A 17,444-nucleotide genomic window follows, 5' to 3' on the forward strand; every position below is an offset into this window, starting at 1 on the left:
CGCGAAAACGAAACTGATACTTGACATACTTTCAACGTCCGCCTCAACACTTCTACGCCTCTCTAATGCTGGTTTGTGAAAGTGTAAGTCACAACTTTAAACCACAACTCATAACTTTGTAGCCTTCCTGGCAAGTCACACCACACTGTCTGAGCGCAAGGAATTATGGGAGTTAGATGTAAACAAAACAAACATGGTGGACCGTACAGGGGTTATGTTCATTACCTCCGCCAGGACGTATTGTGATCACTTTGCTTTGTGTGCGTTTTTGTTTGTTTGTTTGTTTGTTAGCAAGATAACTCAAAAAGTTATGGATGGATTTTCATGAAATTTTCAGGCAATGTTGATACTGGCACAAGGAAGAAATGATTACATTTTGGTGGTGATGGGGGGGGGGGGGGGGGGGGGGGGTCTGTTTTGGCGGAGGTCCACGCTCTCCGAGTGCTCTTCTTGTTCATAGTCATGCTGTTTGTTCTTTGTTTATTTGAGGGAAACAGAGGAAAAACAGTGTATAAGCCAAGAGAAGCTGTTCTATCTTTTATGTTATTTGTATATTTGGATTCGTATTTGGTATTAATTCAGTGGTTCCCCACCTTTTTTGGCTCATGACCCCATTTTAACATCACAAATTTCTGGCGACCCCAGACATTCAAAATGTAGATATTTTTTGCTAAAATTTATTTGTTTTGGCTCATATAATAGTTTGCTATACTATGTTGCAAATAAATGTTAATTTTAGAGGACATTTAGTCTATATAATGTATATTATTCTGGACGGAGGCAGAAAAGCCAGGTGTAGATTGCTGCACAAAGGGAGAATTTGATTTTCCTTGGTCAGGATATGTACAGTCAGTCCAGCTTGGATTTACAAGGCTGATAATTAATACTGAACAAACAAGAACTTAAACTATGAATTATGAAAGAGCTGCAGCATCTGAAACTGACCACGATGAACATTTGACAGATAAACAGAACCACAGTGCTGCAGTTTCACACTCACAGTTTGTCATGTCTTTTATGTAGTGTCATTGTCTCTCTCAATTCATCTATTTTTTATTAGTAAGGTTTTTTTAAGGTAAGGTTTAATTACTAGAAATTTCAGGCGACCCCATTTGAATTCTAGGTGACCCCAAGGTTGAAAAACACTGGTCTAGTGTCTCTCTTCATCCAAAATTTTACCATTATTTTACTCAAATGTCCCTTTTTCTATGGAAAAGCCACACAAACAGCTGTTGATGAGTTATCAGAATTAAACGGATTAAAAAGTTCCTCTTTTAGAGTCCACTCCAGAGGAGCCACTACCAAATGTGAAGGTCAATGTTGTGAACCCTTTCATAAAATACAGCATCTTGTCAAAACATAACTTCACTTGTGCTAGTGCGAAAACGAGACAGAAACTTAACATACTTTCAACATCCGCCTCAACACTTCTACGCCTCTCTAATGCTGCGTTCAAGGCTGGTTTTTGAAAGTGTAAATCACAACTTTAAACCACAACTCACAACTTTGTAGCGTTCCCAGCAAGTCACACCAAACTGTCTGAGCGCAAGGAATTATGGGAGTTAGATGTAAACAAACCAACATGGTGGACCGTACAGAGGTTATGTTCATTTATAGTCATTTCTATCCCAGAGGTGTTTGTTCTTTGCTCTGCATAAAAAGATGACATTTATAAACAGTACTGTCAGTAAATAGTAGTTAAGGAGCACAGTTTGAGTTTCTGTTTTTTTTTTGCCACTATTACAGTGAAAATCCATGTCTTAAAAACTCTGAAACTCTGACAGGACAGAACCAGGTGGAAAAAGGAATGACACCTAAACATCTACTTCCACAAATATTTGCAACTGATTGGTAAGACATATCAATCCAATATGCCAGTTTGGATACAAATATGCAGTGTTTCTTCCAAAAATGATATTTAAACTGAATACTGAAACCTTAATCTGGAAGACAAAACTTTTTTTTAAAATGTTGAATACGTTGTAGTAGTTTTTAGAATCAGAATCACAACTCAACTCTTTTGGCTCCTATTCTGAGGTTACTTTTACACAATACGGTGTCATTTCTTTCTCATGCTCTGGTTCTGCTTTGAACTAAAAACCCACCTTCTGTTCAAGGTGGGCTCTGCGTATAGAGACCTTCTGCTCAAGTTTCTGCTGCTCTCGCTCATATTGGGTCTCCATCTGTGACTGGGTTTTTCTCTGGTAGGCGTCCAGGAGCTCCATCTCTTGTTTCAGCTGCTGCTTTAGAGCTTGGCACTCGGTTTCCTGCTCGGCTTCTAAGCGCATCTAGAGACACAAACAGATTTAACAATTAGCAAACAAATGACAAAATTAACAGTGAGCCTGAGAAGGGCCTCTGTAGTCCGACAGAGAGTTAAACCCAAAAAGGAAATCATCAAACCTGAAAAATGTTCAACACCTTCAGTATGATCGGACAGCAGACTGTGTTCATGTGCTGTGGTTTCAGAGCGAGTGTATTTGAGAAGCACAGAAACATGAGCAGTAGAGCTGCAACCACTACTCCAGTAATTCGAGTAATTCGAGTATAAAAATGTTTTTGCCTCGAATATTCATTTAATCATTAATTTTGTTTAAGCAGTCACTAGTGTTCCACTGGGGATCATGTTCTACACAGAATGTAAACAGTGACTCAGTCAAAAAGCTGGTTCGATGGAAGTGAACGAGGAGACCGTCAGTAAAAGGACAAAGATGTGCGAAGTTTGGGATCACTTCAAACTGAAACAAAAACAGAGAATTTCATGTAATGTGTGTAAACAGTGCTGGAGTTGAGTGCAGGTGCAGTTTCAGCTCCATGGTCCAGTGACCTGGAGGACAAAGATCTGAAGGACTTCTGGATTTAAAATAGTCCCAGAATAAGGTTCCAGGTCAGTCCAGAGTCCAGAACCTCAGTCAGTCCTTTTATTAGCCCACCACAGTCAAAGCCAAAGGGAGAACCTCCTGATAGAACAACACAGTTAACGTTTACATTTTCTGTCTGGTTAACTAACGTTAGTAAGCTAACACCTTCATTAGCATTGACGTAATGTTAGCTTAGCCTTGACATTTAGGGGCCGTTTACACCAGAGGTGATTTCTCAAAGACTGCAAGTGAAGCTCAGCTTCCCCTAAAATTACGAAAATTAAATGGTTAAGTATGTACGATTGTGTTGACATTTCATTGACTACGAATGTGTTAGAACACGTTCATCTCAAAGATGAATTCATTCAGAATCAGCTTTATCACAAATTAACGGACTCGATGTTGTTCACTTCTCCTCCATTCTTGTGTCTCTGTTTTCTCATTCGATCTCTGCTCAGTGCATTTGTCCGTAGACGCTCAGCGTCCATGCACTTCAATGGGACTGAGTGGAACTGTTTTTTTCATTGCCTCGGAACTGGATGGTAATTGGATAAATGCCACAATGTTGTCCCGCCCCCGGATGCTCAGCATCTCTGGGGGTGAATGGAGCTGTGGGCGGAGCTCAGCTGGGCTGGACGCCAGGCTTCCACGTGCTGATTGGAGGATCAGTCGAAAGGCTGAATCCCATTTGATTGACAGCTATTTTGAGATCTACTCCTTCACTGACACAGTTCAGTTTAATACCGTCACACATTCTGCTGTGAAATTGAGAGAGAAACTACTACGAAATTACTTGTTCATTTCTTGCACTGTGAATACACAAATACACAAATCACAAGGAACGGAGGGCCGAATTTATGTTGAAATAACTTGACAATTTTTTTGATGTAAGCTGACAATGAGCTTCCCCTCTCTGAAAGACGCTCAGCCCTCATTGGTTTACACGTAGGTTATCTGGAAAAACAGATTTTTCTCTGCATTTGTACCTTTCATTTACACGACAATGATGTCGTGTAAATGACCATAAACGAAGGTTTCTGAAAACTCTGACCAAAGTGTTGATTTGGGGAAGTCTCCATTTTCCTGTTGGGGTGTATTCAGGTAAAACAGATTGATGGGCGGGGCCCAGACCTCTTGGATAACAGTATTCTGCGGCTCTGGGTGGTCATGATGAGAAGGAAAGATCATTGGTCTTTTGTCTCACATTCTGCATTGTGATTGGCTAACGGGGCCTAAGCCTCTCGTTACCCCGCCTTCTTATTTACAATTGTGTGTAAAAGAAGATTTTTCTCTGAAATGGGGGGGGGGTCTACATATGAGACCGGGCTGTTTAGCAAAATAGATCAGGTTAGTTGAGTCTCCGCCCCCTCTGCGCTGTCATCAGCACTAATGATCTGTCTCCATGTGATCAAACCCACCGTCCACCAGCAGTGTGTCTAAGTCCACATCTGAAGCAGCTCAAGGTAAAGGTCTGTCTCCCACTCAACAGTAGCCCAACATTAGCCCATTTAATGTGATTGCTAACACGCTGGTTACAACGTAGACTGTGTATTTGTTGTCGTCTATAATAATGAGTCTCCATGACGGCTTTGATGATGAAATCCGATTACTTGCTAAAATATTCGGTAGAATATTCAACATCAAACAGAATCGACAGCTGCAGCCCCAGTGACCATAGAAAACACTAAATCCAAACTGAAGCCCACAGATGACGACAAAGGGCCAGTTCTACTGCAGTTCCTGAAAGAACTGTGGATGTTCGTACCGCTTGTGAAGCCATCATCTCATTGATGCTCTGCTCGTACTGCTCAGCCAGGACAGCCAGCTTACGGGTCTGCTCCTCTTTCAGGCTCTTCAGGATGGTTTTGTGGTCCCCTTTAGGAGACACCTCCAGCTGGTGGTTCTTCAGAGCTTTATACTGTTTGTTCTGCACCTTACAAGTGTCCTGGAACTGTTTCTTTATCTGCATCTCCAATGTCTACAGGGGGTTGATACAGAAATTAAAGTTAGTGTGGAAAATAAAGTTAAAACAGAAATTAAAGTTAATACAGAAAATGAAACTGATTTCTCATTTAGTTTTAGTTTCACAGAAAAAGTGGGTGAAAGAAAAAATAATTGACAATATCATTATTTAGTGGAGGACCGTTATTGAAGGACATCTAGATCTGTCCATCCATCCATACATACATACATACATACATCTTATCCATCCGTCCATCCATCCATCCATCCGAATTCCCAGTCCAGTCCAAATGTAACAAACCCCTAGTCTGACATGTGCTGGAGTTTAAAGCCCCAGTGGCTGTAGATAAATGTCCTTCTGAACATTGCAGGTACCTTGAGGTTCCTGGGCTGCTGCCGCTGCTCCACAGAGTGTTTCCTGTGGAGCTCCCTCTGCCGCCGCCCGTTGTACTCCTCCTGGTTCTCCAGCTCCGTCTGGTGCTGCAGCCTCATCAGTTCAATCCGAAGCTTCTGAAGCATCTGCAGCTGCCGGCGCTCCATGTCCTGGGTGGACTCGTCCTGCCGGATCATCAGGGCATGTTCCATCTCCTTCTGGGTTCTCTTCTTGTTCAGTTCCTTGGGTGAAAAAAAAAGGAATTTACAGCTACATGAAGCAGTCTGTCTTTATTTACCTTTCAGGATACTTTAAGTCAGTGGTTCCCAATCTTTTTTTTTTTTTTTTGACCCCCCCCTCTTTGGGGGCAACTTTATTATTAATTGCAGCTTATGCTTAACAAGTGACCAGTAGCAATTTCAAGTTTATACTCCTGTTGACCTACATTCCTTGCTAGTACACATGTACGTAGAGGGAGGGGTTCATATAAACAAAAGTGCACAGAGACGAGACTTAACAAAGTGGCAGACTGACACACAACAGTGGGACAGAACAAACATAAGACAAGACAGTAGGACAGGACAGACATGAGACGGGACAGTGAGACAGGACAGACATGAGACAAGATAAATGGACAGACAAATTAAGTGGTCGCTCTTATAGATGCCAATGTCGATCAGATGTATTGCATTGTTGTAAGTGTGGTGTGTGTGTGTATATTTATGTTAGTGATGAGTGGGGGTGAGGTGTGGAAGTTAAATGCTGAGATAGAAAAGTGGGTGTTGGGGGGGTTAAAGGGGCAACTCCCAATCTTTTTTGGCTCGTGACCCCATTTTAACATCACAAATTTCTGGCGACCCCAGACATTCAAAACAGAGACTTTTTTCTCTTAGATGTCTTAGCGGGGCCAGACAGGTGAAGAAATCTTTCCATTCTCTGTTCGGTCCAGTTTCCACTGTGTCTGGGCAAGTTAAACCGTACTAACACATGCGGTTACATGATCGGGTCAATCAAGATATGCCCTCTCAGATGTTATATCCTGCATTTTATTTGAACTTGATTCTTATCAGGAAAAATGTGTGGTGTTTTAATTATAAAGAAATATATATTGAATCATTAAAAAATATTTTTAGTAGTAATTTATTTACTTTTTTTTTTTTATGAATTACTCGAAATTGCAGGCGACCCCATATGAATTCCAGGTGACCCCACATGGGGTCCCAACCCCAAGGTTGAAAAACAGTGCTTTAAGTGTTCTGACCGGAAACATCTAAAACTCCTGTTTGCTCCGTTTTCAGGTTTTCAAATACAAGGGGGGGGCTGAAAAGTTCATAGCCTGACTAAGAAAGATTTCTTCCCCAGCAATGAAACTTGGCACACATTAAATTCAACCTCTCCTGATACTAACTGCATGGTTTCCTTCCAGATAAATCCACACTGGATAAATAATTTAGGACTTTGAAAAGTAGTACCAGAGACACTTAGTGAACCATCCGTGGCACTGTGGTCTTATCAAATGTCTGCAGAAAAAAGGCTTAGCCCCCAAGGACATTCATGCTGACATGGTCGCTATAGGGGATGATGCTCCAGCTTTATCAACTGTGCAAAACTGGGAATTCAAGAGGGGTAGGGAGAACGAGGGAGGGGTGAGAAGCAAGCATTTTTATGAAATGTCTGTAGTACTACTTTTCAAAGTCCTAAATTATTTATCCAGTGTGGGTTTATCTGGAAGGAAACCATGCAGTTAGTATCAGGAAAGGTTGAATTTAATGTATGCCAAGTTTCATTGCTGTGGAAGAACTCCTTGTTAGTCAGGCTATGAACTTTTCAGCCCCCCCCCCCAATGTACCCTCGGATAATTTTAGAGGAGTTTGTTTGATCATAGGTCTTTTCAGAGAAGGGGTAAAAAATAGGGGTTTGGTGGCTGATGCTTGTAACGACAGATCACTGTGAGGACTTAAGTTTTTCATCACCTCATCCACCTTCATCTGGTCTATAAGGGTGTATATTTGAAATTCTTTAACTTTAAATATTGAATTATTTTATTTCTGCCTTTTGTGCCTTTCATGTTATATTAAACTATATCATACTGACTGACTTGTTAATTGTAGACTGTAATTCATTCTTCTTCTGAACTGCTTAGTACATAAGAGGGTTGCGGGGGGTGGAGCCTATCCCAGTTACCTATGGGTGAAGGTGGGGTTCACCCTGTGAGTCACCAGTTCATCACAGGCAACACATACAGACAAACAACTTACCTCCAGTGTTATGCATTTCATGTTCTGTTTATTACTGTTGACTGCTGTTGATCTATTTTGTATACGGCATTACGTAAATAAAGTTTGGGAAATAAATAAATAAATAAATATATCAAGAAATGTACCATGCAGTGGTGTAAGAAGTATTCAGATTTTTTACTTAAGTGAAAACTACTAATAGCATACTGTGAAAATACTGCAGTATATATTCATATGTTTACCTAAAAAAAAAAAAAAAAAATAGAGACGAAACACCAGGGAATCGAACCCGGGACCTTCTTGCTATGAGGTGACAGTACTAACCACTGTGTCTGCCTAGTATATAGACCCTTTTAAACAGCACTTCTGTTCCAGGAATATTTCAAATAACTGTATTTTACATGAATTATTGACATGTATTGAAAGGATTAGTGGATCAACAGGAATTAAACAGTTTAGATCAGTAGATGGTTTAGGTTAAAGGTGGATGTTTGGGTCTTTATGGGTTAAAGGTGGACGTTTGGGTCTTTATGGGTTAAAGGTGGACGTTTGGGTCTTTATGGGTTAAAGGTGGACGTTTGGGTCTTTATGGGTTAAAGGTGGACGTTTGGGTCTTTATGGGTTAAAGGTGGACGTTTGGGTCTTTATGGGTTAAAGGTGGACATTTGGGCCTTTAAGGGTTAAAGGTGGACGTTTGGGTCTTTATGGGTTAAAGGTGGACGTTTGGGTCTTTATGGGTTAAAGGTGGACATTTGGGTCTTTATGGGTTAAAGGTGGACATTTGGGCCTTTAAGGGTTAAAGGTGGACGTTTGGGTCTTTATGGGTTAAAGGTGGACATTTGGGCCTTTAAGGGTTAAAGGTGGACGTTTGGGCCTTTAAGGGTTAAAGGTGGACGTTTGGGTCTTTATGGGTTAAAGGTGGACATTTGGGCCTTTAAGGGTTAAAGGTGGACGTTTGGGTCCTTAAGGGTTAAAGGAGGATGTTTGGGTCTTTATGGGTTCACCTCTCTCAGCTGCTCCTGTTCCAGTTCGTGCCTCTTGACCAGTGTCCGTCTCTTCAGGGCTCTACAGCTGCGGTCGTACACCAGCCTCTGTTGGGCCAACAGGTGGGCCTCCTCCTCGGCCTGGGAGCGCTGCATTGTTTCTTTGTGCCTGGACAGACGCTCCTGCTTCTCCTCCTTGGGTGTACAAGGGTCCTCGTTCATCTCCTAAGAATACACCCACACATGAGGAATACAGTGAGGTCAGAGTGGACAGGGTCAGTGGAGGGTGGAGGACCTGGACCACTTTCGTATGTGGTCCTAAATCTGAACCGGACCGCTTTCATATACAGTCCTCAATCTGACCCAGACCACTTTCATATGTGGTCCTAAATCTGATACAGATCTGGTATTTTCCAATGTGACTTCAGTCTGAACGTCCAGGTCGCATTTATCCGACCTTTACGTCACTGAAATGCGACAAACGTCCTAGAAATAATGTCTGCGAACATCTGTCAGTGTTTCAAATTAATAAATGCATATATCTATGCAAAATACATGTGAATATAATGTTAATATTAATTGTATATTGTAAATATTGTAATTATTGTAAAAAAAAAATGTATATGATATTGAGAATTGAAATAAAATGTTTAATTTGATATTTCCTTTTGTTGTCCATCTGTGACGCTGACATTTGTCTAAACTCTATCTAATTAAGTTTGATCTAAAAATTTTTTTCCTCTATAACCAATTATTGGGTTGTAAAATAGAGGGTTTAAGGCACAGGTGCCAAACATGCGGCCCGGGGACCAAATCCGGCCCGCCAAAGGGTCCAATCTGGCCTGTAGGATGAATTTGTGAAATACAAAAATTACACTGAAGATATTTCTAATCAAGGATGTTAAAATAATTTTACGTGGATCAGACTGGTAAAATATTATCATAACAACCTATAAATAATGAAAACTGTAAATTTTCCTCTTTGTTTTAGTATAGAAAAAGTACAATTAGAAAAAATGTTACATTTACAGACAAAAAATATGAATATCCTGAACAAATATGAACAATCTCAAATGTCTTAAGAGAAATATGTGGAATTTTAACAATATTCTGCCTGTTACTAAATCTTTAAGTTGTGATGCACATGTATAAATGATCAACTTAGGCGTAATATTGTTAACATTGCACTTTTTTTCTTAAGAATTTTCAGGTTGTTCATATTTGTTGATGTTATGTTTAAGTACGGTTTGTAGGTGTAAACATTTTCATAAAGGAATTTAACTTTTTTCACTCAAAAACATAGAGAAAACTTTGGAGTTGACATCAGTTCTTATCCTATTATTTATATCATTTTACTGGTCCGGCCCACTTCAGATCATATTAGGCTGTATGTGGCCCCTGAACTGAAATGAGTTTGAGACCCCTGGTTTAAGGTAAACACTGAATACATTTGAGGAGGAAAATGGCACTTTGGAGAACTTTGGAATTCTTGTAAAAAATAAACGTTCATTTTTTTGTCCATCTGTGATGCAGTAGTTTGAGATATTTTTCATTTAAAACAGTTTTAACCTGTTTAACCCTGACCCTATTTTCAGGGGAAAAACACCTAAAAAGACATACCAAAAGTAAATGAAGAATTACTTCACAATAATAAGGTTCATATGGATGTTCTTGGTGTCTATGGACATTTAGAGACCTCACAGAATCTATTCCCATTGTCTAAAATATTGTATCTATTACTATGCCTGAGTAAACTGTAACAAACTAAAAAAGAGAAATTAGAATTTTTTATCCTCGCCTGTTTTTTTTTTTTTTGCTGGATTGACGATGATATGCATAAATTAATTGTTCGTGTCGGAGATTTTTAATAGCGTATATTTCACCCCACAAAGATTAAAAATCATGTTTGAACAGTAAAGTTTGCACTAAAATACACTTTTGATGTACTTGTATTAACATTAGGGTCTAAACTTTGAGCAAAAGTTGAAAAAAACATCCATTGTCCTGATTTATTATATTTTTTTAGTACACTGAACAAAAATATAAACGCACCACTTTTGTTTTTGCTCCCATTTTTCATGAGCTGAACTCAAAGATCTAAAACTTTTTCTATGTACACAAAAGGCCTATTTCTCTCAAATATTGTTCATAAATTTGTCTAAATCTGTGTTAGTGAGCACTTCTCCTTTGTCCTTTGCTGAGATAATCCATCCACCTCACAGGTGTGGCATATCAAGATGCTGATTAGACAGCAGGATTATTGCACAGGTGTGATTTAGGATGGCCACAATAAAAGGCCACTCTAAAATGTGCAGTTTTACTGTATTGGGTGGTCCGGGGGGTCAGAAAACCAGTCAGTATTTGGTGTGACCACCATTTTCCACGCACAGTCAAAACTTGTGACATCTGTGGTATTGTGCTGTGTGATAAAACTGCACATTTTGGAGTGGCCTTTTATTGTGGCCAGCCTAAGGCACACCTGTGCAAAAATCATGCTGTCTAATCAGTATCTTGATATGCCACACCTGTGAGGTGGATGGATTATCTCAGCAAAGAAGAAGTGTTCACTAACACAAATTTAGACAGATTTGTGAACAATATTTGAGAGAAATAAACCTTGTGTGTACACAGAAAAAGTTTTAGATCTTTGAGTTCAGCTCATGAAAAATGGGAGCAAAAACAAAAGTGGTGCGTTTATATTTTTGTTCAGTGTAGATGAATATTAATATAATTTTTTTGGCCCACAGGCTAAAGAGGTTTTAAACTGAATATTTCCCTTTGACTTTGTTTCAGATGGCGTTTAGATCTTTATAATTCTGTGGAATATTTGTGTTAAACTGCTCTGGTTCAACAGTAGTGGGCGGTCCATCTGTGACCTTTGACCTTGCCCTTATAGGCTAATCTGCACACATATGTGTCTTGTGCACATGTGGACAGGGTCCTCACACCTGTGCATAATCTCCTCCGTTCTAATCAAACGTTAACCCTGTAAACTGTACTGGACCTCTTTGATCTTCTCTTTGCAGATCCTGTACTCCTTCTTCTGGTTCTCTAAAAAACCAGTCAGCTCCTTCTTCTGCTGAGCAACGATCTGCTGCTGGATCCTCCTCTCTTCAGATGCAGCTGATTTCATCTGTGAGCAGAAAACATCACAACATTAACAACAGAATAGACTTTGTTTACCTTTGGCGCAGATACAGCACAGTATAGGTTCACTGGAATTCTTGTGTGTTTCCCTGAGTCTGAGAATCCAAAGAAAAAAGACAAAAACAGGAACAAAACATAAACACAGATAAAACATAAACAGTTAAAACATAAATACAATAAAAACGTAAACACAGTTAAAACATAAACACGGTTAAAAAATGAACACAGTTAAAACATAAACATGGTTAAAACATAAAAACAGCTAAAACATAAACACAGTAAAAACATAAACACGGTTAAAACGTAAACACAGCTAAAACATAAACACAGTTAAAACATAAACACAAACAAAAATAAAAACAGCTAAAACATAAACACAGTTAAAACATAAACACAGTCAAAACATAAACACAGTTAAAACATAATCACAAACAAAAATAAAAACAGCTAAAACATAAACACAGTTAAAACATAAACACAGTTAAAACATAATCACAAACAAAAATATAAACAGCTAAAACATAAACACAGCTAAAACATAAACACAGCTAAAACATAAAAACAGCGAAAACATAAACAGAAAAAATAAAAACAGCTAAAACATAAACACAGCTAAAATATAAACACAGTTAAAACATAATCACAACAAAATAAAACAGCTAAAAAATAAAAACAGCTAAAACATAAACAGAGTTAAAATATTAACAGTTAAAACATAAACACAGCTAAAAAATAAAAACAGCGAAAACATAAACACAGCTAAAACATAAACGCGGCTAAAGCATAAAAATGGCTAAAACATAAACACAGTTAAAACATAAATACAGTTAAAACATAAACACAGTTAAAACATAAACACAGCTAAAACATAAACACAGCTGAAACATAAACACAGTTAAAACATAAATACAGTTAAAACATAAACAGTTAAAACATAAACACAGCTAAAACATATAAAAACAGTTATTGCACAGACAAACACAAATACACACTTGTAAAATAGAGTACAGATAAAAAAAAGTAATAATAATAATAATAATAATAATAATAATAATAATAATAATAATAATAATAATAATAATAATAATAATAAAAGTGCTGGAAGGTCAAAACAACTTATTGCACATTTGAATTAAACTAAAACCCAGGCCTTGTGTCCGTTCTTTCCAGGTCACATGACGCCTCCTGCCTGCTGTACCTCTTTGTCGGTCTGAGCGGCGTGCCGTTTGGCCAGTCGTTCCAGCTCTATGTAAGTGTTGTTGGCCTGTGTCTCTAGTTCCTTCTGCAGCCGGAGCCTGTGCTCGTCCATCTCGGCCTTCAGCCTGTTCTCCAGAGCGATCAGCTGCTTCTGGTGCTGCCGCCGCATGCGCTTGTACCCAGACATCTGCTCCCGCAGCTCAAAGTCCTGCTCATGCTCCTGGATCTACCTGATGACCTGAGAAACCAAGAAAGGAGGAGGTCAACGCAAAAACAGAGAAGAACCACTGTCCAGGACTGAGACTGACACAGGTGGACAGTGAGTGGACAATGAGTGGACAATGAGTGGACAGGGACACCTTCACAGACAGGTCAAACAGTAGGACATGGCAGTATTTATCCGTACAGACAGACTTTAGATCAGGGATGTGTTATCATGTTCTTCTGTTGGAAGCTCCAAGAATAAGTTCAGATCAAAGTTATAATAGTTTGGGATTTTTCATTATAGTTTAGTTTTATTTAGTTTTGACTTTTTTTTTTCTCTAATTCAGTTAATTTTAATTAGTTTTTATAGCAGGTTTGCTAGTTTTTATTAGTTTTCATTACTTTCTTAATCAGCTAGCATTTGCTTCAATCAATCAAACTTTATTTGCAGAGCACTTTTCATACATGGTACATGTAGCACAAAATGCTTCAGAACAAACCCCCCCACTGTCCTGCAGTTGCAACTAAAAATAAAAGCAACAAAGTAAAGTAAAGTTTACAGTAAAAGTTTAATTTAAAAGCTAGACTAAAAAGATAAGTTTTGAGTTTACTTTTAAAAATATGAACACTCGCAGCGGACCTCAGATCCTCAGGTAGACTGTTCCATAGTTTGGGGCCATAAAAGCTGAATGAGGCCTCACCATGAGTTTTCGTGTGGACTCTGGGAACAGTTAAGAGATGACTACCTGAGGACCTGAGGGTCCAAGACGGCTCATATGTTAAAAGCAAATCAGATAAATAAATAGGTTATTATTAAGAGTTTTAAAAACCAATAAAATTTGCTTAGAGGTCTTATTTCTGTCTTTGTGCATGAGAAATCAATCTAAGTGAATCCCCAAAGGAACACTTTGTTGGTAAATGCAAGTTATGCAAATTTACAGGATTTCAGTTCTGTTCAACATGTTGATGCTCATATGAACTATGTTTTCAGCTCAAAAATGTCCAATTTCATCACAATTAATGCTATATTTTCATGTCACAAATGGCCAAGTTATATTTGAACTGAATTTACCTGAAAAACAAATATTTTATTCTTTTAGATTCCCCAGTTTTTCTTACAAGATTCTATCCTACATATCACATGTTTTATTCGTACAAGTTGCAATATGGAGTATGGTGCTGATCCATCCTGCTTATGTTACGCCAATACATACATTAAGAATGTCACATGTCACTTTTTAAATCAACAGTTTTCTAATAATAAGCATTTTTATAAAGAAATAACAATTCTATATTGTTATTTCCTCTTTAGTATGATGATAAATTATACAATAAATAATTCTGATCCTAGTTTTTGCACAGGGATCATTTGTGTAAACGGTGACATGGCTGCAGAGCATCAGTATGATGGGATCTGTAGCAACCACGTCACATCCGTCCACTGACACATTTTGTGTTTTTGTGTCAGCTGTTATTGTTTTAGATCCACAATACTAACATTTATGAATAAGAGGAGAATTAGCAATAGTAAGTATATAAGTTTATTACTAATAAAGTACTGGTACTGACCAGAGCATCATGGGTAATGTCACGTCTGTCCACCAGCAAAAGTTTTCACATACACGTGCTATTCAAAATCCAATATTTCTGAAAATATAGCTTCCACTGTCAAATAATATCAGTAGTCTGTGCACAAATGGATTAGCATTATTTCAACACAGTTCTATGCATTTCTGACAACTTTTTTTTTTACAAAAATGGCCACTCATTTGACCCCCTAAGTAAATTTTAGCTGAAATGCTTAGTTTTAGTTTCGTTTTAGTTTCTTTATATCTTTTATCTTCTTGGCCACATGTTTGACACCCCTGAACTACATGATCAGAGAATTAAATATAAGAAAAGAGATGATTTTGACTGAAAAAAATGCAAAACTCAGGGGATAATATTATAATAAATGGTGATAAATCACTTAAAAAAGGTTGGTGGTCCAAATATGGACCACCAAAGGGTCCAATCTGGTCCATGGGATGAATTTATGAAATGCAAAAATTACACTGAAGATATTCACAAAAAAGTTAGTTCAGGTTCCAAATATGATCATAATAACCTATAAATACTTACAACTCCAAATATTTGTAAATGTAAATATTTTCATGTAATTTTTCTGTATTTGAACTAAAACAAAGTAGAATTTCACAAAACACATAAATAACCTGAACAAATATGAACAACCTGAACTGTCTTCATGTAAATCAGTGTAATTGGACCAATATTCAGTCTGTTATTAAATGTTGTATGTATTTGTAGATCCACTGTATCTGTACGATAGAATGAACATGTAGAAAAAATAAACTGAGGCAGAAAATGGTTCAAATTACACTGATTTGTCCAGTTTGTTCATGATTTCCGCTTTGTTTTAAAGGACAGTTTATAGATGTAAATATTTTCATAAAATAATTGTACTTTTTTTCACTGTAAAACATAGAGGAAAGTTTGGAGTTGACCGTATTTATATATTATTCTGTTCTTATTGTACTGGTCTGACCCACTGCAGATCAAATATGGAACTGAACTAACATGAGTTTGACAGCCCTGATGTAAACTAACAGCTGATAATAATGATTATTATGATAAATTTAGGGTTTTAAATTATTCATAAATTATGAAAAAAAAAAAAAAAATGAAAATGACCAACCCCCCCCCCCCCAAAAAAAAACAAAAAAACAATCAAAACAGGATAAAACCACAGCTGTTCTGTCTGATTCTGTGGTTCAGTGTTAATGTGAGTTCTTATTAAACAGATGAAACTACGTCAAACAGGTTCAGTGTTAGAGGTTTGTGTTGAACTCATGTTTAGGGTCAACATCATCTGGATGAGCTGGGTCTAGTTCTGTAGCTTCTGTTTGAGTTTGTTTTTTAGTGACAATAGGCTTCCATAACTTCCTGCTATTGGTAAGAAAAAAAAAAGAGAGACAAAACTGCAGAGTGGAAAAACTGGATCAAATGTGGATATAAAATAAAATAAAATAAAATCTGTAAAAAAAAAAAAAAAAAAAAAAAAAAAAGAATTAAAGAAAAAAGTAAAATAAATAAAATAAGATAAAAAAAAAAAATAAAATAAAATATAAAATAAATTTTAAAAAATAAAGTAAAACAAATAATATAAAATAAATAACATAAAATAATATAAAATAAAATCAATAATATAAAAATAAAAAATTTAATAATATAAAATAAATAAAATAGAATAATATAAAATGAATATTATAAAAATAAATAAAATAAAATAATATAACATAAATGAAATAAAATAAAATAGAATAATACAAAATAAATAAGATAAAACAAAATAAAAACATATAAAATAAATAAAATAAAACAAAATAAAATGAATAAGATAAAGTAAAGTAAAATAAAATAAAATAAAATAAAAAATAAACCTTTGCTTGTAATTTGGAAACAAATTACATGAAACCAGTGTTGATCCAAACTGTTCATTTTACCATCCTTATGCATAAGTGAATAAAGGTTTTTAAGAGGATATGAAACTGATCAACTTTCCAACTCTTACTTGTAACTAACTCACATGATGATCTGTGATTTTTACAACCATACTTTCCCTAAAATTAGATTTATAAATACTCCAACATGTCACCTTGTTTCCAGTATCAGATCAGAACAGAATATACTGGTTTGCAGCTCCTGTGTTCAGTACCATCATTTTGTGTCGTTCTGCTGAAACTGTGTTTTTATACGTTTGAAAAACACTGACCTCCAGATCTGGGTAACAGTTCCAGTACCAGGATCTGCTGAAATGACTGTTTTCTATGTATTCGACAGTAGGACACCACCACACACACACACACACACACACACACACACAGTGTCATCTGTGAACGAACTATGTACACCAGGGGGGCCAAACAAGTGGTCCAGGGTCCAAATCCAGTCCCCCAAAGGGTCCAGTCTGACCCACCAAAGGGTCCAATCCAGCCCACCAAAGGGTCCAGTCCAGCCCACCAAAGGGTCCAGTCCAGCCTACCAAAGGGTCCAGTCCAGCCCACCAAAAGGTCCAGTCCAGCCCAACAAAGGGTCCAGTCCAGCCCACCTAAGTGTCCAGTCCAGCCCACCAAAGGGTCCGATCCAGCCCACCAAAAGGTCCAGTCCAGCCCACCAAAGTGTCCAGTCCAGCCCACCAAAGGGTCCAATCCAGCCCAACAAAGGGTCCAATCTGACCCACCAAAGGGTCCAGTCCAGCCCACCTAAGTGTCCAGTCCAGCCCACCAAAGGGTCCAGTCCAGCCCACCAAAGGGTCCAATCCAGCCCACCAAAAGGTCCAGTCCAGCCCACCTAAGTGTCCAGTCCAGCCCACCAAAGGGTCCAATCTGACCCACCAAAGGGTCCAGTCCGACCCCTGGAATGAGTTTGTGAAATGAAAAAATTATACTAAAATATTAACAATTATTTTAGTTCAGGTTCC

The 17,444-nt window shown here is 37.7% G+C and overlaps 1 protein-coding gene across 1 annotated transcript in view; it reads right to left on the minus strand.

The window, feature by feature from the left end:
- Nucleotides 1–17,444, minus strand: part of taok3b (TAO kinase 3b) — a 29,138-nt gene that overhangs the window by 7,297 nt on the left and 4,397 nt on the right. The window contains exons 2-7 of the mRNA XM_030149837.1: nucleotides 12,762–12,998; nucleotides 11,421–11,549; nucleotides 8,438–8,641; nucleotides 5,199–5,438; nucleotides 4,627–4,839; nucleotides 2,106–2,288 (exon numbers count right to left, since the gene is read on the minus strand). Coding sequence (XP_030005697.1) covers nucleotides 2,106–2,288; nucleotides 4,627–4,839; nucleotides 5,199–5,438; nucleotides 8,438–8,641; nucleotides 11,421–11,549; nucleotides 12,762–12,947 — 1,155 coding nt within the window. The 5' untranslated portion in view covers nucleotides 12,948–12,998. The remainder of the gene's footprint in view (nucleotides 1–2,105; nucleotides 2,289–4,626; nucleotides 4,840–5,198; nucleotides 5,439–8,437; nucleotides 8,642–11,420; nucleotides 11,550–12,761; nucleotides 12,999–17,444) is intronic.

This window comes from Sphaeramia orbicularis, chromosome 12 (assembly GCF_902148855.1).
Source record: "Sphaeramia orbicularis chromosome 12, fSphaOr1.1, whole genome shotgun sequence".
Classification (NCBI taxonomy): Eukaryota; Metazoa; Chordata; class Actinopteri; order Kurtiformes; family Apogonidae; genus Sphaeramia; species Sphaeramia orbicularis.